At 38.8% G+C, this 23274-nt stretch overlaps 1 protein-coding gene across 3 annotated transcripts in view; it reads left to right on the top strand.

Moving 5' to 3' along the window:
* Steep1 (STING1 ER exit protein 1) overlaps positions 1-19041 on the top strand; it is a 35906-nt gene extending 16865 nt beyond the window's left edge. Inside the window, exons 4-9 of one of the 3 annotated variants that reach the window (XR_009224602.1) lie at positions 1744-1882; positions 2601-2690; positions 3241-3333; positions 4961-5053; positions 17134-17196; positions 18938-19041. Coding sequence is in view for 2 of the 3 variants with exons in the window: in XM_058571678.1 (XP_058427661.1) it covers positions 1744-1882; positions 2601-2690; positions 3241-3333; positions 4961-5023 (385 nt within the window). In the remaining variant the exon portion in view is untranslated. Of the gene's footprint in view, positions 1-1743; positions 1883-2600; positions 2691-3240; positions 3334-4960; positions 7526-17133; positions 17330-18937 lie in introns of those variants that run through there. The other 2 variants (XM_058571678.1, XM_046420904.2) reach the window with 2 other exon arrangements.
* Positions 19042-23274: the final 4233 nt, after the last annotated feature.

Raw genomic sequence — 23274 nt, 5'->3', positions numbered from 1 at the left:
ATATGCCTTTGCAGTCCAACCCCCACCCTCCCATTAGGCACTGCTTTCTGTTAACAGTGGTTTTGCTTTTCCTAAAATTTAAATTCTACAATATGTGTTATATATGTATAGTATTTATCTTTTGCACCTCTTATTTTAGTCCTTCAAGTTATTATGTCATGGGGCTGGGATTGTGGCTCAGCCGTAGAGCCCTCACCTTGTTGAGAGCCACAGCCGAAGGGGCCCCAGCAAACTTCCAGCTGCCAGCTGATGATTGGCTCACAGCGGCCCCAGCAAACTTCTAGCTGCCAACTGATTGGCTCCTGGAAGTTTGCTGGGGCCCCTTCGGCTGTGGCTCTCAACACACCTAGCACGTGTGAGACCCTGGGTTCAATCTTCAGCACCACATAAAACTAAATAAATAAAATAAAGGTATTGTGTCCAACTACAACTAAAAAATAAATATTTTAAAAAGTTATTATGTCATTAATCATTTATTCCTGTTTATTAATAAGCAGAATTCAATGTATCCAAGTTTGTTTGCCCATTCACCCATTTGAGATGAACGGTGTTTTAGTTGTTTCCAGTTTGGGCTATTATAAGTAAAGTTGCTGTGAATATTCTAGTATAAATTATAGTGTGAACATGTATTTTCTCTTGGAGTGGAATTGACTGGGCCATATGGTAAACGAAACTAGTGTAACTTAATCCAGACCTATTTGTAAAGTCTATTATAGGATCATAGACTCAAGAATCTTAAAGAATATTATGTGTATTTCCAGTTTTAGGCTATTAATAGTGACTATTAAACTAAAAAATTCAATCTTGATGAAACTACGGTTATAGTTTGTCTCTCAGAAGACTCAAACTAGGAGATTAAAGCTGAGGAAAATGGATAAGAATGCATTTTCACTCCCAGCCATATTGGATTGATGAAATTGGTTTTATCATTTCTTGTAGGTCTACTTTGTTTAGCTCAATAAGTGTAATAATGGTCAGCCAAAGAAAGTGGTGATTACTACCAGGACTGGTTGCCAACCACTACAGTGGAACCTTTACACTCCTCCCAACACTACAAAAACAAAACAGAACAGAAAAAAATCTAGACAAAATGCTCAAACCAGTTACCCAGGTGACTGGGAAGAATAGTGGCAGTTTTGACTGCAAAGCAATCAATAACATGAGCTAGGGTTTATCAGACTTGTTGAATATTATACATCACTTGAAATGCTCAATAAACTTGCAGATTCACAGTCCTCACTCCCTACATTTGCTGGATCAGGATCTTTTGGGAGTGACCTAGGAATCTTAACAGCAATTTATTTTGAATATTTATTTTTTAATTATAGGTAGACACAATAACTTTATTTTATTTTATGTGGTGCTGAGGATCGAACCCAGTGCCTCACGCATGCCAGGCGAGCACTCTGCCTCTGAGCTACAGCCCCAGCCCAGCAATTTTCTTAATATTTATTTTTTTAGTTGTAGTTGGACACAATACCTTTATTTAATTTATTTATTTGTATATGGTGCTGAGGATCAAACCCAGGGCCTTGTATGTGCGAGGCGAGCACTCTACCGCTGAGCCACAACCCCAGCCCCTTAACAGCAATTTTAACAAGCACCATTTGGGAATCAGTCATTGAGAAAAGCTAATCCTTATTTTATGACACAAAAATATTCCCAGGGTCTACATATGTTTTGCAAATCTCTGAGGGAATTTGGAATCAGAGTTCTTCTAGAGGTTCATTCTGCCTTTTGCAGGTGTGGACTACCACTGTTCTACCAGTCCCAGCCGAAGAATGCCCCTGTGACCTTCATTGTGGATGGAGCAGTAGTGAAATTTGGTCAGGGTTTTGGGAAAACAAATATATATACTCAGAAACAAGAGCCTCCAAAGAAGGTAATTATCATTGAAGGAGACAGACTGCTTAATACAGCTACAGATTTCCTCCCAAATGTCTTTTATTGTGGTGCTAGGGATTGAACTCAGGGATTAATACATGCTAGGCAAATGCTATACTACTGAGTTACACCCCCAGCCCCCATACTTTAAAATAAGGGTTTAGTACACAAGAAAGTGCCCTTTATGGATGTCTTCATTTTTTAAATTTTTAGTTGTAGATGGACACAATACTTTTGTTCATTTATTTTTATGTGGTGCTGGGGATTGAACCCAGTGCTAGGCAAGCACTGTACCACTAAGCTACAACTCCAGCCCCTAGATGTATTCATTTTTAAGAGAATGTCATTTTGTGTTTAAGCAGATATTACAGAATTGTAACACCTATTCTTTTTTTCCTACAGTTGCCCCATGAGTAATCTTAGAAAATGTGTAGTTTTTATTCTCATTTATTTCCTTAAAAATTATTTTTCCAGTGTGAATAATTAAACAGTAAATTAATTAGGCTAAATTTTAGAAAACATTTTAAAAACCCTTGGTGCCAAATGTTATAAAAATATAAATGTAAATAAAAACATTGACACCTTTAGATAGGCAGCCTGTCCCAAAGAGGCAGTGCCCCCCACCCTGTACACAGGTGTGTGTACACTCACACTCGCATGTGACTTATGGATCCTCTTGGGGTGAACTAGACTAACTCCTCTTCCTGCTGTTTCAGGTGATGATGACCAAACGGACTAAAGACATGGGCAAGTTCAGCTCTGTCACTGTGTCTACCATTGATGAAGAGGAAGAGGAGATTGAGGCTGTAAGTGCTTCACCTCTCAAGGGAATTTGAATTTGGGGTGGGTTAAGAAAGGGAACTCCAGAGCTAGAGCATGATGTACCAGAGAACAATTAGAGACATTGCTTTCAGACCCTGCTCTGCTAGTAAGAAACTATGTGACACTGGGTTAAAGCCTGTTTCCCAGGACCTCAGGGATAGCTGTAAGATGTGCACAAGAGAGTTTGAACTCTTTCATTCCTCTTAAATTTGAAGACTACTGGACTAAATTATTTTAGAGCCTTTCCAGTCCAGCTCTGATGGTTTGGCAGTCTGTTCTCAGCAGCTGCAGCAGTAGCAGCCACAATTACCTTTCTGTTACTTCAGTAGAATGAAGTTTATGGAGAGATGTGAGCTGTTATTTTTAAAATGATTTTGGTTGAAGCCTGAATTTCTCTGGATTATTGAAAAGGAAACAGAGGCCTGTCATTTTAGTAATGATTTCATGACTTGAACACTGTAAATTGTTGCTATGGTCTTTATTATAATTCCTCAGTGAGAGAGCTAGTTTAAGGATGCTTCTTTTTTCCTTCAGAGGGAAGTTGCTGACTCATATGCACAGAATGCCAAAGTGATTGAAAAACAGCTGGAGCGCAAAGGCATGAGCAAGAGGCGACTGCAAGAGCTGGTGAGTGCCATGGGATAGGAAGGCTCTGGCTTCTTTGTTTGGATTTCATCTCTGAACAACTGTCCAGCAGGCAGGGAAATACTTTAGGAAATCTCTTGGGGGTGACCAGTATAGTTGGCTGCTGACTTGCTAACCCTAGCTTGTGGTTGTTGGTATAACCTTCTCTGTAGTAGAGGCTGCAGGGTCCAGGCCCTAAATTATAATACCTGTTATCTAACTAGGATGATATTTTAATCTGCTATTTATGGTCCAAGGTAAGGCATTTAAAGGTGAGAGTTTCTGGATACTCTCCCAGGATGTAATGATGCATGATAGTGTTATTGGCAGTACCTGCATTGGGGTGGTTATTACTTCTTTTTTTTTTAAAGAGAGAGAATTTTAATATTTATTTTTTAGTTTTTCGGCGGACACAACATCTTTGTTTGTATGTGGTGCTGAGGATCAAACCCTGGGCTGCACACATGCCAGGCCAGCGCGCTACTGCTTGAGCCACATCCCCAGCCCCGGTTATTACTTCTTAAAGCACTGGTAGTTTCCTGTGTTATTCCAGGGTTTGAGCATGCATATCTATATTTGATGGTGCCTACATTTCTCTTTTTTTATAATTGCTTTTAATATTTTATTAAACTCTGACAGTGCTTCATTGATGCCTTATCAAAAGACATATACCATTTTCTTCTAATGACTGCTATATATATATATATATATATATATATATATATATATATATATATATATTAGACATTGATGGGCCTTTATTTATATGTGGTGCTGAAAATCGAACATGCTAGGCAAGCGCTCTATCACTGAGCCACAACACCAGCTCCTGACTGGTATATTTTTGGTTGCTGTTTTACCTTGCAATAGTGGTCTAGAGTAGTCTCAAACTTTATAAGATGAAAAAAACAATGTTTTCTTTTTAATTGCCAATTTTGTAATTTATAAAATATAAATATTGAATTGACCTCAATTTGTATTATTAAATTATTTCATTTTATTATTACTCTATCAAATTGCTATAAAAGTTTCTTAATGTTTACTCTTGATTTTTGCATGTATGTTGCATGACTGATTAACAAATAGTTCATGGACTCCAAAATTTAGTAGCACTGTTTTGGAATGGTGTTCTTCCCTATTCTGCCAAGAATAGGATAAGGATAGAATATGCCATGACATTGATTCCCTCAGCCCTTGGGAGGTGCTGGGTTCCTGGAATCCCTGCATTCATTGTCTTAAGCCACAGCCTTGTATCTCTGCCTGTATTTTGCCTACAAGTACCATTTTTTGATTGTGCTGTAACATCAGAAGGGTTGGAAAGAAGTTGTACAGACACATAAAGATTTTAGAATCACTTCTGGTTTGTACACTATATGTGTACTAAGGTAGAGGGTTTCATTTTTTTCCTATCTTTGTATTTTTTTTTCTTTCCATCTTTTTTATTGGTGTATTATAGTTGCACATAATGATGGGATTTGTTGTTACATATTCATACATGCACACAAAATGACAGTATAGTTTGGCCAATATCACTAAGGGAGAGTGTTTCCAAGTGTTTTCTTCAAATAAGGAAGGAAAAATAAGACTTTTGAATGATATATCAAGGCATACATTTTTTTTTCCTTTCCAGGCTGAACTGGAAGCCAAGAAAGCTAAAATGAAGGGGACCTTGATTGACAACCAGTTCAAATGACCAAGACTTTTCTCTGAGCCCAGACTGGAGGCAAGCATTTAGATCAAGAAGAAAAATAACTTCTTGATTACATGGACTGGTTTCTGTTTATTCCCTAGGAGGAGTCTTTATTTTGCTTCCGATTGATTCTCTTGCATTCAGTGAGGTCTTTGAGTCCATTTGACCTGATTTCTAGGAGATGAATTTTTCTAAGTCTTTACGTAGGTTTTATGAACTATTTTTTGTCCATTTGATATAAAATTCTTCAGCTACATAAAAACTTTATGAATAGATTAGTGCTGAGTGTGTCTAGTTTCTAAAATGACTTTTTATTCCTTTTTCAGTTAATAGAATATTGAAAGATTTTTGGAAAAATATTATGGTGTGTCATAGAGAAAAGTAGCATGAATTATATGTAAAATTACAGCAAGTCATATCCTTTTTAAGTGACTCTGTCTCTGGTCTTATAATGGCTCTTAGAATTGGCAATCTTTGTCCTGTCAGCAGAGTTCCATTGAAAGTCAAAATCTGCATAAAGTTCTCTTTACTTCAAATATTAAGAGTTATAGGTGAGCCATACCATATCAGACTTTATACTTAAAGAAGGAGAAGCTACAGGGCTGGGTATATTGCTCAGTCATAGAGTGCATGTGAGGCATGTGTGAGGTCTGGGTTCCATCCCCAGCACCACATACGTGTGTACATGCACACACACCCCAAAGTGAAAAGCCAGATTGTGTAGTGAGAGAGTTGGTTAGCTCAGATTTGAATTATAAAAGGATCTTATTAAGTAACCCAAGGGAGCTGCTATCTAGTGAAACAGCTGGGTGTACTGCTTCTCTGTGTGGGTACATGAAATAAATAAAATTTTCTGCTAGGTATTGTTTATTTTACATTTGTTATTTGCAGAGGAATGTTGTGTATATAAATATTTTATGTCATGCTGCTTCAGTGATATCAATATCTGTATATTTGTATTAATATTTTTATCTATTCCCTGTATTACACAGTGTAGGGTCAGAAAGCATGTTAACCTCCTCATATTATCTATAATGGATCACAGTTATTAGCAAGCATCCAAGATTTGTTTGTGAGGTGCTGCTGGGAAATGGTAGAACAGTTTTCTTTGTGTCTTTTCTGATTTTTTTTGTTTTTCTTTCTTTTGGGGGAGGGTACTGAGGATTGAACTCGGGGGCATTCAACCACTGAGCCATATCCCTATCCCTATATTGTATTTTATTAGAGACAGGGTCTCACTGAGTTGCTTAGTGCCTTGCTAAATTGCTGAGGCTGGCTTTGAACTCATGATCCTCCTGCCTCAGCCTCCTGAGCTGCTGGGATTACAGGAGTGTGCCACCGTGCCCGGCCTCTGATTTCTTTATTGCACAGAAAAGTAGGTTGGAATCAGAGTAGATATAATCTAGCAACAGATATACAAAAGAGGGATGGAGTCCTGAGAAGGCCCAAAATAGGGCTGTGTTACCATCTTCCAGGTTATTCTACATTCCATGAGGCTTTTTGCAACTGAGTCTTTCTCTTCACCTCATTTCCTGTCCTTATTCTGAGAAAGAAGTAACAATCACGTGGATGACCTCCTCACAATTTCTAACCTCAACTCCAGACAATGACCTCTACCTTTACTTCACTTTAGTCATAAGCTCCCATGATTACAGCCTGGATATCATCTACACAACCTCTGAAATCCAATATTTTGTTCTCTGATCACAATCATTCACTTCTTCTGAAGCTGTTTTGTTTTTAGATTTGAAGGGTGATTGTTAGTAGTAAATAATGAAAAATAGTAGTAGTAGTAATAGCAAAAATACTCACCACTCTTTATTGAGTATTTACTATGTGTCAGGTGCCAGGGAAAGTACTTTACAGGTATTACCTAAACAACACGATAATTCTTAAAGTTTAGATGTTACTATTCCCATTCTAAAAATGAGTATTCTGACATTCAGAGAGTTTAAGTTTCCTAAGATCCCCTAGTCAGTATGTGGTAAAGACAAAAGTTTGATTTTAAAACTAGAACAGGAAAACTGCTTCTCCTGTGGAATTTTTAAAATATATATTATTAAGATCAGAATGCAGTTTCATTTTGAGAAACCAAATAAAGTGCATTATAAAAATTCTTGCATAGAGAACTCCTTATAATAAATCTGTAGTTACATTTCTACATATTTTCTGAAATATTTGTCTTTAGATACTAGTTCTAAACCATTTCAACATCTGGTTCAAGTTATGCATTTTGTTTCTTCTATATGATTGTGAAATGTTATGTCATTAACACCAAGCCACATATGCTCTTCATTATGTTTTATTCTTTTATATTGAAATAATTGTTAAAAAATAACATAGTTCCTCTAATCTGTTAACTCATATTATAGCACATACAGTGTTTTAATGTTAGTACAAAGAGATAAAGAGCCATATTGAAATTTTGGAGGGTCTTGTTCCTTTTTTTTTTCTTTTTGCAAAATATCCATTGTGAGAAAAATATTAAAATGTGTGTGAAATATTCCCATTGTAGTAATTGGTGACATTTTTGTAACATAACTTTATTGTTTAAGAGAAATTGAAAAGCTTTTTAAAACCTGGGTTGCCTTGCTAAGGACAATGGCACAAGCCTATAGTCCCCATACTCATGAAGATTGCTTGAGTCTTGGAGTTAAAGGCCAGCTTTGGCAATATGCTGAGACCCCGTTTCAAAAAAATAAAATGAAATAAAAGGCTAGATTGTCTCAACCATTTTAAGGTCTTTAGAACAGTTTCTCTGCTCTTAATTTTTTTTTTTTTTTTTTTTTTTTTTTTGGTACTGGGGATTGAACCCAGAGGTGCTTTACCACTGAGCTACATCCCCAGCCCTTTTTTATTTTTTATTTTTAGACAGGGTCTTGCTAAGTTGCTGAGGCTAGCCTCTAACTTGCAATCCTCCTGCCTCAGCTTCCTGAGTCACTGGGATTATAGGCCTGCACCACCCGTCCCAGCTGTATCTAATGATTTTAATTTGAATTTCCCTAATGACAAATGATGATGAACATACTGTTTTTTTTATTATGGTAAAAAAACACATAACACAAGCTTAACACCTTACCATTTTAATTATACAGTTTAGTAGTGTTGAGTACATTCACATTTTGTGATTTGGATCTTTTGAACTTTTCCATCTGGTAAATCTGAAACTCTACCCATTAAACAATTCCTACTTTTTCTTTTCCCCCAGTCCCTAGTAACTACCATTATATTTTCTGTTTCTGTGAATTTGACTACTTTAGATAACTCTTATAATTGAAATAATACAGTATTTGTCTTTTTATTTCTGCCTTATTTCACTTAGCATAATGTCTTCAGTGTTCATCCATATTATATCTTGCGGCAAGATCTCCTTCCTTTTTTTTCTCCCTATTTTATTTATTTAGGCTTAAATGTTTTGTAGTACATATAGTTATACATAATAGTGGAGTTCATTTTGACTAATTATACAGGCATGGAATATAATTTGCTCCATTTCAGTCCTCAGTTCTTCCTCTTTCCCTTCTTTCCTTCCTCTCCTTGTTTCCCTTTTGTTTGTTTGTTTGTTTTGGGTACTGGGGATTGAACCCAGGAGCCCTTTACCACTGAGCTACAGCCCCAGCCCTTTTTTTTTTATTTTGAGACAAGCTCTTATTAAGTTTCTTAGGGTCTAAGTTGCTGAGAACTTAATGATCCTCTTGTCTCAGCCTTCCATGTCACTAGTATTACAGGTATGTGTCACTACTTGTGTTTTGTTTTGATTTGTTTTTGAATTGGTGCTATACACACACACACACACACACACAGAGAGAGAGAGAGAGAGAGAGAGAGAGAGAGAGAGAGAGAGAGAGAGAGAGACATACACACACAAAGATGGGATACACTGTGATATATTCATATATGTACATAGTATAATTTTGTCAGTTTCATTCCACATTTTTTTCCTGTTGCTGTCCCCCCTCATTCTCTACTCCACTTCATTCTCTACTCCACTGATCTCCCCTCTATTTTCATGGGATTTGCCCCTATCTTTTTTCCCCTTTGTTCTAGCTTCCACATATGAAAGAAAACTTTTGACCCTTGACTTTCTGGGTGTGGCTTATTTCACTTAGCATCATATTCTCTAGTTCCATCCATTTACTGGCAAATGTTATTATTTCATTCTTTTTTGGGGTACTGGGTATGGAACTCGGGAACACTCAACCACTGAGCCAAATCTCCAGCCCTATTTTGTATTTTATTTAGAGACAGGGTCTCACTGAGTTGCTTAGGGCCTCACTAAGTTGCTGAGGCTGGCTTTGAACTTGAGATCCTCCTACCTCAGCCTCTTGAGCTGCTGGTATTACAGGTGTGTGCCACTGCACCTGGCTATTATTTCATTCTTTGTGGCCGAAGAAAACTCCATTGTATATATCTCCCACATTTTTTAAATTAATTTATCTATTGACAGGCACCTCAGCTGGTTCCATAACTTGGCTATTGTGAATTATGTTGCTATAGACTTTGATGTGCCTGTTATCGCTATAGTGTACTTTTGGGTGTATACGAAGGAGTGGGATACCTGGGTCATATGATGGTTCTGTTCTTCATCTTTTGAGGAATCTCAATACTGCTTTCCAAAGTGTTTATACTAATTTGTAGTCCCACCAATAATGAATGAATGTACTTTTCCCCCTACATTCTCACCAAGCAAGTATTGTTGTTTGTATTCTTGATTGTCATTCTAAGTGGAGTGAGCTGAAATCTCAGTGTAGTTTTAATTTGCGTTTCCTTGATTACTAGGGGCGTTGAACAGTTTTTCCCATATTTATTGGCCATTTGTATTTCTTTTGAAAAGTGTCTGTTTAGTTCTTTTGCCCATTTATTTCTTGTTTTTTTTTTCCTGGCAATAAGTTTTTTGAGTTCTTTATATATTCTGGATATCAATCCCATCTCTGAGGAGCAGGTGGCAAAGATTTTCTCCCATTCTGTAGGCTCTCTGTATGCATGCCCTTAATTGTTTCCTATGTATGTTATACAGACCTTTTTTAGTTTGATGTCATCCCACTTATCGATTCTCCATTTGATTTCTTGAGCTTTAGGGGTCTTGTTAAAGAAGTTGGTGCCTATGCCAATATGTTGGAGTGTTGACCCTATGTTTTTTTTCTAGCAGTTCCAAAGTTTCTGATATAATTTCTAGGCCTTTGATGCGCTTGGATTTGACTTTTGTTCAGGGTGAGAGATGGGACCATATGGGATCATTCTTCTACATATAGACATCCAGATTCCCAGCATCATTGGTTAAAAATGCTATCTTTCCTCCAACATATGTTTTTGTTACATTGTTGAGTATTAGATAGCTGTAAGTGTGTGTGTTTGTCTCTGTGTCTTCTATTCTATTCTATCTTCATGCTTGTTTTGATCTAATACCATGCTGCTTTGATACTATAGTTCTGTAGTATAATTTGAGGTCCAGTATTGTGATGCCTCCGGCATCACTCTTCTTGTTCAGGATTGCCTTAGCTATTCTGGGATTCTTATTCTTCCAAAGGAATTTAAGGACTGTTTTTTTTTTTTTTTTCTAGTTCTGTGTGGGTTTTTGTTGTTGTTGTTGTTGTTGTTTTGGTACTGGGGATTGAATCCAGAGACACTTTACCACAGAGTTATATCCCCTACCATTTCTTTCTTTTTTTAATTGATTTTTAAAAAATAAATGAAAGCAGAATGCATTACAATTCTTATTACACATATAGAGCACAATTTTTCATATCTCTGGTTGTATATAAAGTATGTTCACATCAATTCGTGTCTTCATACATGTACTTTGGATAATGATGACCATCACATTTCACCATCCTTGCTAACCCCTGCCCCCTCCCTTCCCCTCCAACCCCTCTGTCCTATCTAGAGTTTGTCTATTCCTCCCATGCCCCCCCTCCCTACCCCACTATGAGTCAGCCTCCTTATATCAGAGAAAACATTTGGCATTTGTTTTTTGGGGATTGGCTAACTTCATTTAGCATTATCTTCTCCAATGCCATCCATTTACCTGCAAATGCCATGCTTTTATTCTCTTTTATTGCTGAGTAATATTCCATTGTGTATATATGCCACATTATTTTTTATCCATTCATCTACTGAAGGGCATCTAGGTTAGTTCCACAGTTTAACTATTGTGAATTGTGCTGCTATAAACATTGCTGTGGCTGTGTCCCTGTATTATGCTATTTTTAAGTCCTTAGAGTATAGACTGAGTAGAGGGATAGCTGGGTCAAATGGTGGTTCCATTCCCAGATTTCCAAGGAATCTCCATACTGCTTTCCATATTGGCTGCACCAATTTGCAGTCCCACTAGCAATGTATGAGTGTACCTTTTCCCCCACATCCTCGCCAACACTTATTGTTGTTTATCTTCATAACAGCTGCCATTCTGACTTGAGTTAGATGATATCTTAGAGTAGTTTTGATTTGCATTTCTCTGATTGCTAGAGATGATGAACATTTTTTCATATATTTGTTGATTGATTGTATTTTTTATGTTGTGACAGAATTTCGACAAGTTGCGCAGGCTGACTTTAAATTTGCAGTCCTCCTTCCTCAGCCTGCCAACTCACTGGGATTGCAGGTGTGTGCTACCACACTCAGCTTGATCATGTTTTCATATGCTTATTGCCTGTTTGTATATATCATTTTCAGGGAAATGTCTATTCAAGTCCTTTACCCATTTTAAATGGGTTATTTAATATTTTTATTATGAGCATATTTTACATGCTAACTTGCCATCTGTATATCTTCTTTGTTCAGATTTTCTATCCATTTCTATTGTTGAGTTTTAAGAACTCTTTATGTAGTCTGGATATCAGTCTTTTATCAGATATGTGATTTGCAATATCACCCAGTCTATAGCTTGGCTTTTCATTCTCTTAATAGTGTAGTGCCTTTCATGACCCAAGTCATACAGATTTTCTTCTTGAAGTTTTACATTTTACATTTAGGTTATAATGTATTTTGAGTTAGTTTTTATAAAATGAGTGACTTGTGTGTCCATTTTTTTTTTTTTTTTGCATACAGATGTTCAGTTGTTCCCAAACCATTGGTTGAAAAGACTTGACTTTCTCTACTCACTTGCTTTTAGACTTTTATCAAAAATAAATTTGTTTTTAGACTTTTTATCCTTTTACTGATAACTTTTTTTTGTTCTGTGATCAAACACAGGGCCTCACACATCCTAAACATGCACCCTCCTGCTGATATATACCCTGAATCCCCTTTACATTTTTTTTTTTGAGATAGTGAATTGCTATGTTGCCCAAGCTGTTCTAGGACTCCTAGGCTCAAGAGATCCTCCTACATTAGCCTCCTGAGTAGCTGGGATAACAGGCATGGGCTACTGCACTTGGTTATTATACACAATGTCTTGATTTGATTATGGTAGATTTACAGTTAAAATTTTTTAAAAATATTTTTTAGTTGTTGATGGACATTTATTTTATTTTATTTATATGTGGTACTGAGAATCAAACCCTTTGCCTCACACATGGTAGGCAAGTGCTCTACCACTGAGCCATGACCCTAGCCCTGTAGTTAAAATTTTGATATCAGGTAGCATGATTCTTCCCACTTTGTTCTTTTTTTTGGAATTATTTTTGGCTACTCTAATTTTTTGCCTTTCCATATAAATTTTAGAATCAGCATGTTGGTATATTGTGTTCTTTCTGATTGATTTTGTGAAGTCTAAAGAGTACATTGGGGAGAATTGACATTTTAATAATATTGAATCTCCTGATCTATGAACATGATGTATCTCTACGTTTTATTTAGGTCTTTGATTTCTTTCATAAGTGATTTGTAGTTTTTCATGTTCAGATCCTGCACATACTGTTCAAATTTATACTGGGTATTTCATTTTTTCTGGTGCTATTGTAAATCTTACGTCTTTTTAATACTATGGCTATAACATTCATCCTGTAGCCTCTCAATTTAGAATCAGTCCTGTAGTGTGTTTTCATTGATTTTTTTTTGGTTTTTAACCCAGATAGTTAAGTGGCCAGGTCTTGTAAATGAGTAGATGTTTGACTCCATGAATTGATGTTTCCAGTTCCCAGATGGGTTCTCATCACTGTTAGTCAGCCCATTATATTTTAGGTCAGCAACTCTCCTGTTTACCTATTTCCTCAAACCTTTTCTGCAAGCCTTCTCTCTCAGAAGATGCCGTCCCTCCCCCAAACACCAAGAACATAGGGGCATACTTGGTTGTACCTATCCTTTTGTCCTTGCAGTCTTAGGGGAAAAGATACCCTCTTTCTTGCTCAAGGCCAATCCACTACATTTTAGTCATTCAGCTAAGATATTAAGTATCTGTTGTGGGTCAGTTATTACACTAGGAACTGGGGAGATGGTAGAGAACAAAGCAGCTCATATTTTGAGGGCAGGGGTGATCAACAAATAAATGAACTAGAAAAAATATTAGATAAAATAGTGTGATATCAGGCTGGGGTTAGGGCTCAGTGGTAGAGTGCTTGCCTAGCATGTGCAAGGCCGTGTGTTCGATCCTCAGCACCACATAAAAATAAATAAAATAAAGGTGTTGTGCCCGATTACAACTAAAAAAGTAAATATTAAAAAAAATAGTGTGATGTCCTGGCCAGATGTGGTAGTAGTGCACACCTTAATCTCAAAAACTCAGGAACCTGAGGCAGGAGTATCTCAAGTTCAAGGCCAGCCTGGGCAACTTAGCAAGACTCTGTGTCAAAAATTTAAGAAACAAGGGCTGGGTATGTAACTTAGTGGTAAAGCACCCCAGGTTCAATCCCTAAGTACAAAAAAAGTTATACACACACACTGTGATGTGATGGAGAATGATGGGTAATTCAGGGATGGGCATTGAAGAGGGGCCTGGTAATAAAACCGGGGGTGGGGGGAGAAGCAAGTGTTTTATATCAGTAAGGTGTAATTAATAAATCAGAAACTACACTGAATTTTATTTTTTGCAGTGCTAGGGATTAAGCACAGGGTCTCTACCACTGAGTTACCTCCCCACCCTACATTCCAAATTTTAACATGAGGAACTAAGTATTCGGGTGATGGAAGAGCTGAGAAGCTAAGGAGGCAGGTGGTGAATTAACCCAGAGATATGGCAACAGCAGAAAGGTTCACTTCTAGGGCAGGAGGGAAAAAAGTAGAAGGTAGCATTACTCAAGTTCAGAATCTGGGACTACCCAGAAGAATCAGGAAGGCAGGCCCAACAGGAGCTTGGTCCATGGAGGGAGCACCAATCCAATGGGAGCCGAAGAGGAGATACAGTCTCTTCTGGAGACGATACTCAAAGCATGATGCTTCAAACAGGGAAAGGAAAGGAAATACTCGTGATTTCCCTCCTGCTCTCTAATCTGTCAATGATGTCCATTGGCCAAACCTATCAAATCAAAGTCAAGCCAGGCACAGTGTTGCATGCCTGTAATCCCAACAATTCAGCAATATGAGGCAGAGGATCACAAATTGAGGACCAGTTTCCATAATTTATTCCTGACTCAAAATTTAAAAGAAGGATTAGGGAGGGCTGGGATTGTGGCCCAGTGGTAAAGCACTTACCTAGCACATGTGAGGCACTGGTTTCATCCTCAGCATCACATAAAAAGAAATAAACAAAAGGGGAAAAAAAGAAGAAAAGAAGGACTAGGGAAGTAGTTCAGGGGAGGAACTCTCCTGGGTTTGATCCCAGTACCCCCCCCACCCACCCCCCCCACACACACACAAAGGCCAGAGTTGAGAAAGAAAGGAGCCTGGGAAATGTTATCATCTACTATACTTAGCAGAGCAGAGGAAGAAGGGAATGGGTCTGAGAGCAAATAGGCAAATGACCAGCCATGTTTAAAGGAAGAGGAAATGATCATCTGCCAAATGCCACAAATAAGAAAGATGAGAATATAGAAATGTTCTTTGCATTTAGCAATGACATGGTTGGTGACCTCAACAAGAGCAGTTTGAATAGAGAGGCAAGAGCAAAAGATTGACAGGAGTGTGTTCAAGAGAGAGTAGGCAAAGAAGAATTTGAAGCAGTGAATAAAGACAATTCCCCCACCCCTTTTTTTGGAGTTTCACTGTGAGAGGGAAGGAGAGAAATGGGGTGGTATGTGGAGGGAGAAGTGAGATTTACAGTAGATATTTTCAAGATGGAGAAAAAAAACAGCATTTTTGAATACTGATAAGGAAAAAGCCAAGACAAGTAAAAATAATGCAGGAGAGAGGATTACTAGAGTGATGAGTATGGAGGAGGGGATGGAATCTGGTACAGAGTGGTACAATAATAGGATTTATAGAAAGTCAGTTGGGGCTGGGAGTGTCCTCAGTGTAGAGCACTTGCATAGCATGTGTGAAGCCCCACGTTCTATCCCCAGCCCTGCAAAAAAGGAAGGGAGGGAAAGAGGAAGAAAGAGAAAGAGAGAAAGAAACTCAGTAACACATTTGGAAAAGACTATAAAAGTCATGCACTCTAACCTTTGCCTGCATGCAGGAATTTCCTGTTCAGCTTCCCAGATACATATCATTCCAGTCTTTGCTTGAAAATTTCCAGTGATGGTAAACTTAGACTTTCCCAAAGCAGCCATTTCCATTTTAAGACAGATACAATTATTAGAATTTTTTTTCCTTTTCAAAACAACCAGTTGCCTTGTTCTGGATTGGATTATGGTTTGGGCAAACAAACTGTCAAGGTCATTTTAGAGTCAATTGGGAAAATGTAAATATGGGGTATTAGATGAAAAGAAAATTTATTAAAATGGTAGGGATTGTTGACTGAAAAAAGCATCTTGTAGGACAGTATGTACAGTAATATATATATATATATATATATACACACACACACATACACACACACACACACTTATTTTTGTATATACATACAGAAGGAAAGAGGGAGAGGGAAGGCAGGGAGAGAGGTTGGAGGAAAGTGGTAGAGATCCAAACAGACAGGCATTAAGATGATAAAATCAGTGGTCTCTGGGCAGTGAGTGTGTGGCATTGAGTTCCAGAAGAATGTCAATGAACAAATAGTTATTAAACTGTTTCAGAGAATAGAAAAAGATAACTTTCTCCTGTATATGAAAATAGAATAGCTAGGTGAGGTGGTGTCAGCCTGTAATCAAAAGCTGTAAAGTGTCAGACTGAGGCTGAGGCAGGAGAATTGCAAGTTTGAGGCCAGCCTCAGAAATTTAGGCAGACTCTAAGCAAGTTAGCAAGATCCAGTCTCAAACAAAAAGGACCAGGGATGTAGCTCAGTGATAGAGCACCCCTTGATTCAATCCCTAGTACCAAAAAAAAAAAAAAAAAAAAAAAGCTTACCTCCTTATATTGGAAATGAGGTAAAGATTCCCTTTATTACCATCATATTGGGAGTCCTAGCCAGTACAATAAGAGAAGAAAAAGAAACAAAAAGTTTAAAGCTTGGAAAGGAAGAAACAATGCTATCATTGTTTGTAGAAAATATGAGTGTGGTGTGTGGGTATGGTAGTGCTTGCCTGTGATCCCAGTTACTGGGAGGCTAAGGCAGAAGGATCACAAGTTTGAGGCCAATTTCAGTAACTTAATGAGACCCTGTCTCAAAAAAGGCTGGAAGTCGGGTGGGGGGGCACCTAGAATGTAGCTCAGAGATAGAATGCTTGCTTAGCATGTGCAAGGCCCTGTGTTGAAACCCAGTACCAAAAAAAAACAAAAACAAAAACAAAAAAAAACATGATTATGTATATAGAATATCTAAAATAATTGAAGAATAAATATATAAATTGACAAATGAACATGGAAAGGTTGCTAGACATGTGGTCGGTATAGAAAATCAGTTCTGTTTCTGTATATAAGCACCCATCAATTGGAAACTTAAAATTTAGAAATATATTGGGCTGGGGTGTAGCTCAGTGGTTGAAGGCTTGTCTAGCATGCATGAGGCCCTGGGTTTCGTCCCCAGAACTGTAAAAATAAATAAAAACCAATAATAATAATAATATAAATCATTATAATAGCATAAAACATATCTAGAGATAAATATAGGGAAAATGCATGGTACCTTTACATAGTAAATTATAAAGCATTATAGAGAAAACTTTTTTTTTTTTTTAGAGAATTTTTTAATATTTATTTTTTAGTTTTCGGCGGACACAACATCTTTTGTGGTGCTGAGGATCGAACCGGGGCCGCACACATGCCAGGTGAGCGCGCTACCGCTTGAGCCACATCCCCAGCCCCCAGACTTCGTGTGTGTGTGTGGTGCTGGGGATTGAACCCATGCCCTTGTGCATGCAAGACAACCACTCTATCAACTGAGGTATATCCCCAGCCCCAAGAGAAAACTTAAAACCAAAGTAAATTAAGTGATATACTGTGTTCATGGATTAGAAGACACAATAGCTTTAAAGTGTTAGTTCTTGCCTAGTACGGTGGCACATGCCTATAATCCCAGTGGCTGAGGCAGGAGGATCACAGTTCAAGGCCAGCCTCAGCAATGGTGAGGTGCTAAGCAACTCAGTGAGACCCTGTCTCTAAATAAAATACAATACCGGGCTGGGGATGTGGTTCAGTGGTTGAGTGCCCCTGAGTTCAATCCCTGGTGCCAAAAAGAAAAAAAAAAATAAAGTGTCAGTTCTCTACAAACTGCTGTATAGATCCAATGAGATCTCAGTCAAAATTCCAACAGTTGTGTGTGCAGAGGGGTTACTGGGTGGCAGAGGCATAGGGGACTTCCCAAACTAATTTAAATTTATACAGAAATGGAAAAGGCTAAGAATAGCCAAGACGCTAAAAGAACAAGATGAGAGGACTTCTTCTACTAGATATTTTCTTATCATATATTGAAAGTAATTATAACAGTGTGGTATTAGCCCAGTGATAGACAAATAGACCAGTGAAACAGAATAGAGTCCAGAAACAGGCCTACACATATACAGTCACCAAATATACAACAGAGGCACCAGTGCTGTTCAGTAGGGAAAAGATTTTTTCTAATAAATTTTGCTAGAGAAAGTATCTGTTCATATGGCAAAAGGAAAACTTGACCTCCTACTTCACATCATCCACAAAAGTAAATTGCAGGTATATCATAGACTTAAATGTGGAAGGTAAAATGGTAAAGCTTCTAGAAAATAACAAAATATTTTCATTATCTTTGGGAAACTGAAGACCTTTTAATCAAAGCACAAAAGCAGGGCTGGGATTGTGGCTCAGAGGTAGAGCTCTCGCCTAGCATTCATGAGGCATTGGGTTCGATCCTCAGTACCACATTAAAAAAAAATAAAGGTATTGTATCCACCTATAACTAAAAACAAATAAATAAATATATTTTTAAAAGCAGTAACCATAAAAGAAAAGATGGATACATCTAACTGTATTAAAATTAAGATCTTCTGTTCATCAAAGGACCCTATGAAGAGGGTGAAAAAGCAAACCACAGCATAGGTAAAAATATATGTAATATAATACAGAAAAATGGCAAAGAAGTTGTATCTAAAATATTCAAAAAAATTCCTAAGTCATCTTTTTTAAATATTGTTTTAGTTGTTGATGGACCTTTATTTTATTTTTATTAATATGCGGTGCTGAGGATCAAACCCAGTGCCTCACACATGCTAGGCAAGCTCTCTACCACTGAGCCACAACCCCAGCCCCCCAAGTCATCTTTTTTAAAAATATTTTTTTTAGTGGTAGATGGACACAGTACTTTTATTTTATTTATTTATTTGTATGTGTTGCTGAGAATCAAACCCAGTGCCTTAGGCATGCTAGGCAAGTGCTCTACCACTGAGCCACAACCCCAGCCCCTCCTAAGTCATCTTTTATTAGAAAATGGATAGTTTGACTTTGGACTCTTTGGGGACAGTTCAGGCCCAGGTCCTTGGACATAGGGATACTGAAAGGATAGCAGTGCCAGTTACAGTTGGCCCTTTGTATCTACAGGTCCCACATTTGTGGCTTCAATCAAACATATATTCAGGGGGAAAATGGAATATAATGGCACACCTTATAATGTCAGCTACTCACAAGGCTGAGACAAGAGGATGGTAAGTTCAAGGCCAGCCTGGGAATCTTGGCAAGACCCTGTCTCAAAAATATAAAAAGGGCTGGGCAAGTAGCTCAGTGGTAGAACACCCCTGGGTTCAGTCCCCATTATTGAAAAGAAAACATGTCGGTCCTGAACAAGTACAGACTTTTCTTGTCATTATTCCCTAAACAATATTTGGTATTTTAAATAATTAGAGATTATTTAAAGCATATGGGAAGATGTACATAGGTTATATACAAATGCTACACCATTTTATATAAGGGACTGGAGCATTTGTGTATTTTGGTATCCAAGGAGAGTCCTGGAACCTATACCCTATAGATTTCAAGGGAAGACTATTCTTTTTGTCTCTAGTAGTAGGGCCAGAGTGAGGAGGGGATTTGGAAAAGTGGGACTTTGAAAGAAATTTATGGTATAAAGACTCAAATTGAAGGTTTTTCTCTCAGAAGGACAAGAGGGAGAAGATGGCCAAAGCACATTACACCCTCCATTGTAGCATCTCTTTGGAGGAAGGATGCACTCTGTAAAGTCTACAAGTCCGTTCTCAGTCTCAGCTTGTTCCTGCCAGCTCAGCCCTAATTCTCAACTGAGCAGGAGAAATGCACTCAAGGAATACCCTTGCCTTTCCTCCAAGGAGGCTTCCAGGCTGGAGAACCTTCTTGGTCTCCACTTGTTCATTCATTCTGACCTTAATGCATACTGTGATTTCCCTGAGTTTACTCCACACTGGTCTCCTCCCTGCCAGGGATATTCCCACCTTAGGGCACTTTACCACTCAGCTATATCCCCATCCCGTTTTAATATTGAAATAGCATCTTGCTAAGTGCTTAAGGCCTCGCTAAATTGCTGAGGCTGGCTTCAAACTAGTGATCCTCCTGCCTCAGCTTCCTCAGTAGCTGGGATTAGAGGTGTGAATCACCATACCTGGCTTCCCTTGGGTATTTGCATGAGCTCCTCCCTCAATTCCTTCAGGTCTTGATGTTCTTTAAGAAAATGCCCTTTTTATATTGATTGTATTGGTTACATACATGTCAAAACTGATCAAATTTTATATTTCAAATATGTACATTTTATTGTACTTCAATTTTACCTCAAAAAAGCTATGGAAAAAAAAGAGAGAAAATATCATTTTCTCAGGGACTTTGCTGACCATTGTATCTAAATTTCATCACCACTCCATACTTCCTGTCCCCTTCCTTAGTTTAGATTCCTCATAAATCCTTATATATTTTTTCATCATTTTATTTAATAGCTTGTATTCTCAGTGTAATGAAAGCTCAAAGTTCAGTAAGGACAGGGATTTGGGGGGTCACCCATGCATCCCAGAGCCTAGTAGAGTTCCTGGCAATGTAGTAGATGCTCAATAAATATTAGTTGATGCTTTTTTGTAGTGTTAGGGATGGAACCCACTGCCTCGTGCATTCTAGGCAAGTGCTGTACTACTGAGGTACACTCCCAGTCCTCAATAAATATCAGTTGAATGAATTAACTGAGTAAACATTTACTGAGTGCTGAGTAGGTGGCAACCAGTGCTGGACACTGAAAGAATGTATGATAGAGTAAGATGCAGGCCTGGAGGAGAAGAGTTTGAAGGTTCCTTGTGGGAGGCCAACCTTACGGGTGACTGAGTTACACTCCCCGGCTGGGTGCTGAGGTGCTCAGTCACAGAAATGGGTGTGTCTTGCTACAGCCCCATGGGTGAAGCTATGCTCACCTGTTCCTTTGTAATATAACCACTTGCCCTGTTTAGGATAGAATCTTCCATGGAAGTGCCTTGTGTGTGTCCCCTCCTCTTACTGTGCCCTTGGGTGTGGCCTACCCAGGTGTCAGTCAACCTGCTGACAGTGGACATCATGAAGATACTCAGCCCCCTGAAACCTGACCCCTTGCCTCTTTTGAATAGCTTCTCCTCAATAAAAGGGGTCAGTGCATGCTCTCGCTCTCTCTCTTTCTGCGGACCCTTAAGGTCAGAGGAGCCGTCACAGCGACCCCAAAGAAAAAGGTATTTGTGTCTCTTGTGTGGTTATTTCGTGCAGCCCAGTTAGTCCAGTTTAACTAGAGTGACCCCTAAGCCTTTTAGTCGTGAGAACAGAAACCTGGCAGTTCCTAGCACACAGACATGATAATAATTGAGATAGAAATGCTAGTTACCATGGTTTGATCAGTGCATATTGAATACATGTATCAAATCATCACAGTATACCATATAAATACGTTCAACTATTTTATGTCAATTAAAACATTTTAAAAGAAAAAGAGGAGTCAGGCATGGTGGTGTGCACCTGTAATGCCAGTGACTCTAGAGGTTGATTCAGGAGGATAACAAGTTCAAGGTCAGCCCCAGCAACTTAGAGATACCCTGTCTCCAAAAAAAAGGGGTGGGGTGAGGTGGGGAGGGGGCTGGGGATGTAACTCAGTGGAAACACACCCCTGGGCAAAAGAAAGATGCAGGCCTAGGTCTTGCCCTTGGGAAGCATATGGTCTCTGTAAGAAGAGACTGATGAAGAAACAGGTCTGTATGGTCCTGCTGTTCTGATGCCCTGGACAGAGAGACCCCACTTGCCTGATTCCAGTGCTCCTGCAGTTTCTGATGTGAGACTTGCTCACAGCTCTTTGGTTTCCAGGCTTCACAGTGGGAGTTGAATGGCATACCCATAACAGAAATGATTCCTCTGCGCCTGTTTGGCTTCTTTGATCCTGGGCCTAAGAAAGGAGTCCCTGAAACCTTTGACTTTTGCTCTTGAACCCCAGAACCCTGGCGCACTCTGGAGCTCAGTCCCAGGCTCCTGCACTTACATCATGGAACTCATCATAACATGATGAACTTGCCCATTGACCACTCTGGAACATAAGCATCTTGAAGGCAGAGACCACATCTGTCCTTTTCACTCCTCTGTTACTGATAACTAAGTCCCTGGATCACACTAACTACAGAGCATCCTGGTTCAGAGTGTGGGGTGCTGTAGACCAGACTGCCTGAGTTTGAATCTCTGAATCCCAGCTCTGCCACTTATATCTTTTTTTCTTTTAAATATTTTAGTTGTAGTTGGACACAATGCCTTTATTTTTTAAAATTTATTTTTATGTCGTGCTAAGGATCGAACCCAGGGCCTCACACATGCTAGGCAAGCACTCTACCACTGAGACCTAGCCCAGCCTTCTGCCACTTATATCTGTATAACTCAAGACAAGTTGTTAAATCTCTCTTCTGCTTCAGGATCTTTGTGTGAGAAATAGAGATAATAGTAGTGCCCATCTGATTGTGGTATTGTGAGAATTAAGAGTTGATATTCATAACATGCTTGGAACAGCACCTGGCATATAGGTATTTGGTAAGGAGACTCATGCCAAATACTATTCGTTGCCAGGTGCAGTGGTGCATGCCTCTAATCCCAGTGACTCTGGAGGCTGAGGCACGAGGAGCACAAGTTAGAAGCCAGCCTCAGCAACTTAGTGAGTATCGGAGCAACTTGAGAAGACCCTGTCCCCCCACACAAAAATTAAAATGGGGCTAGGGATGTGGCTCAGTGATTAAGCACCCCTGGGTTCAATCCCTGGTACCAAAAATAAAATGAATACTATCTGTTGATTGAATGAAAGAACTACAAAGGTATTGCCCCACCTATCCTGAGCTCAGGTGTGACTCTTTTTGCTGCTGAGCACTCTTGGAACAGCTCAAATCTACTGAATTTCTGGTGGGGTAGTACAGACTTCAGTGAAGCCTCTCACTAAATTTCCCTGAGTGTTTCCATCTCTGTCCTCTTGTATCCTTTCTGACTGAACTTCTAGTTCTCACCTGGGGCAGTGCTTAAGGAGCCCCTTGTCTTCACCAGGTTCTAGTTGCTCTCCGGGAGTTTGATTTCCCTTTCTCCATTTTTGTCCTTTAAGTATGTGTCATGCCCTGTGTACTCATGCACATGTTCTATCTATCCATCTCTCTCTCTCTCTCTCTCTCTCTCTCTCTCTCTCTCTCTCTCTCTGGTGCTGGGGATCAAACCCAAGGCCTTGCACATGCTAAGCACACTCTCTACCACTGAGTTACACCCTAGCCCCTGCCCTGCTCTCTTAAACTTATAGCTTATCTTCTCCAGGCCAGGGTTGGGTAGCCCAGTAGAAACTTCATCTGGGTGCAATAGGAATTGGCATGGGCATGATATGTTGGGGAAAATTCAAGAGCACAAATAATAGAATTCAAAGCCAGGGCATTCTGAGCTTCAGCTGTTGAGAGTAG

This window comes from Marmota monax, unplaced genomic scaffold (genome assembly GCF_021218885.2).
Source record: "Marmota monax isolate L192 unplaced genomic scaffold, Marmota_monax_Labrador192_F-V1.1 WCK01_AAM20220418_F8-fsc00155, whole genome shotgun sequence".
NCBI lineage: Eukaryota > Metazoa > Chordata > Mammalia > Rodentia > Sciuridae > Marmota > Marmota monax.
This window is presented reverse-complemented; position numbering and strand designations above follow the sequence as displayed.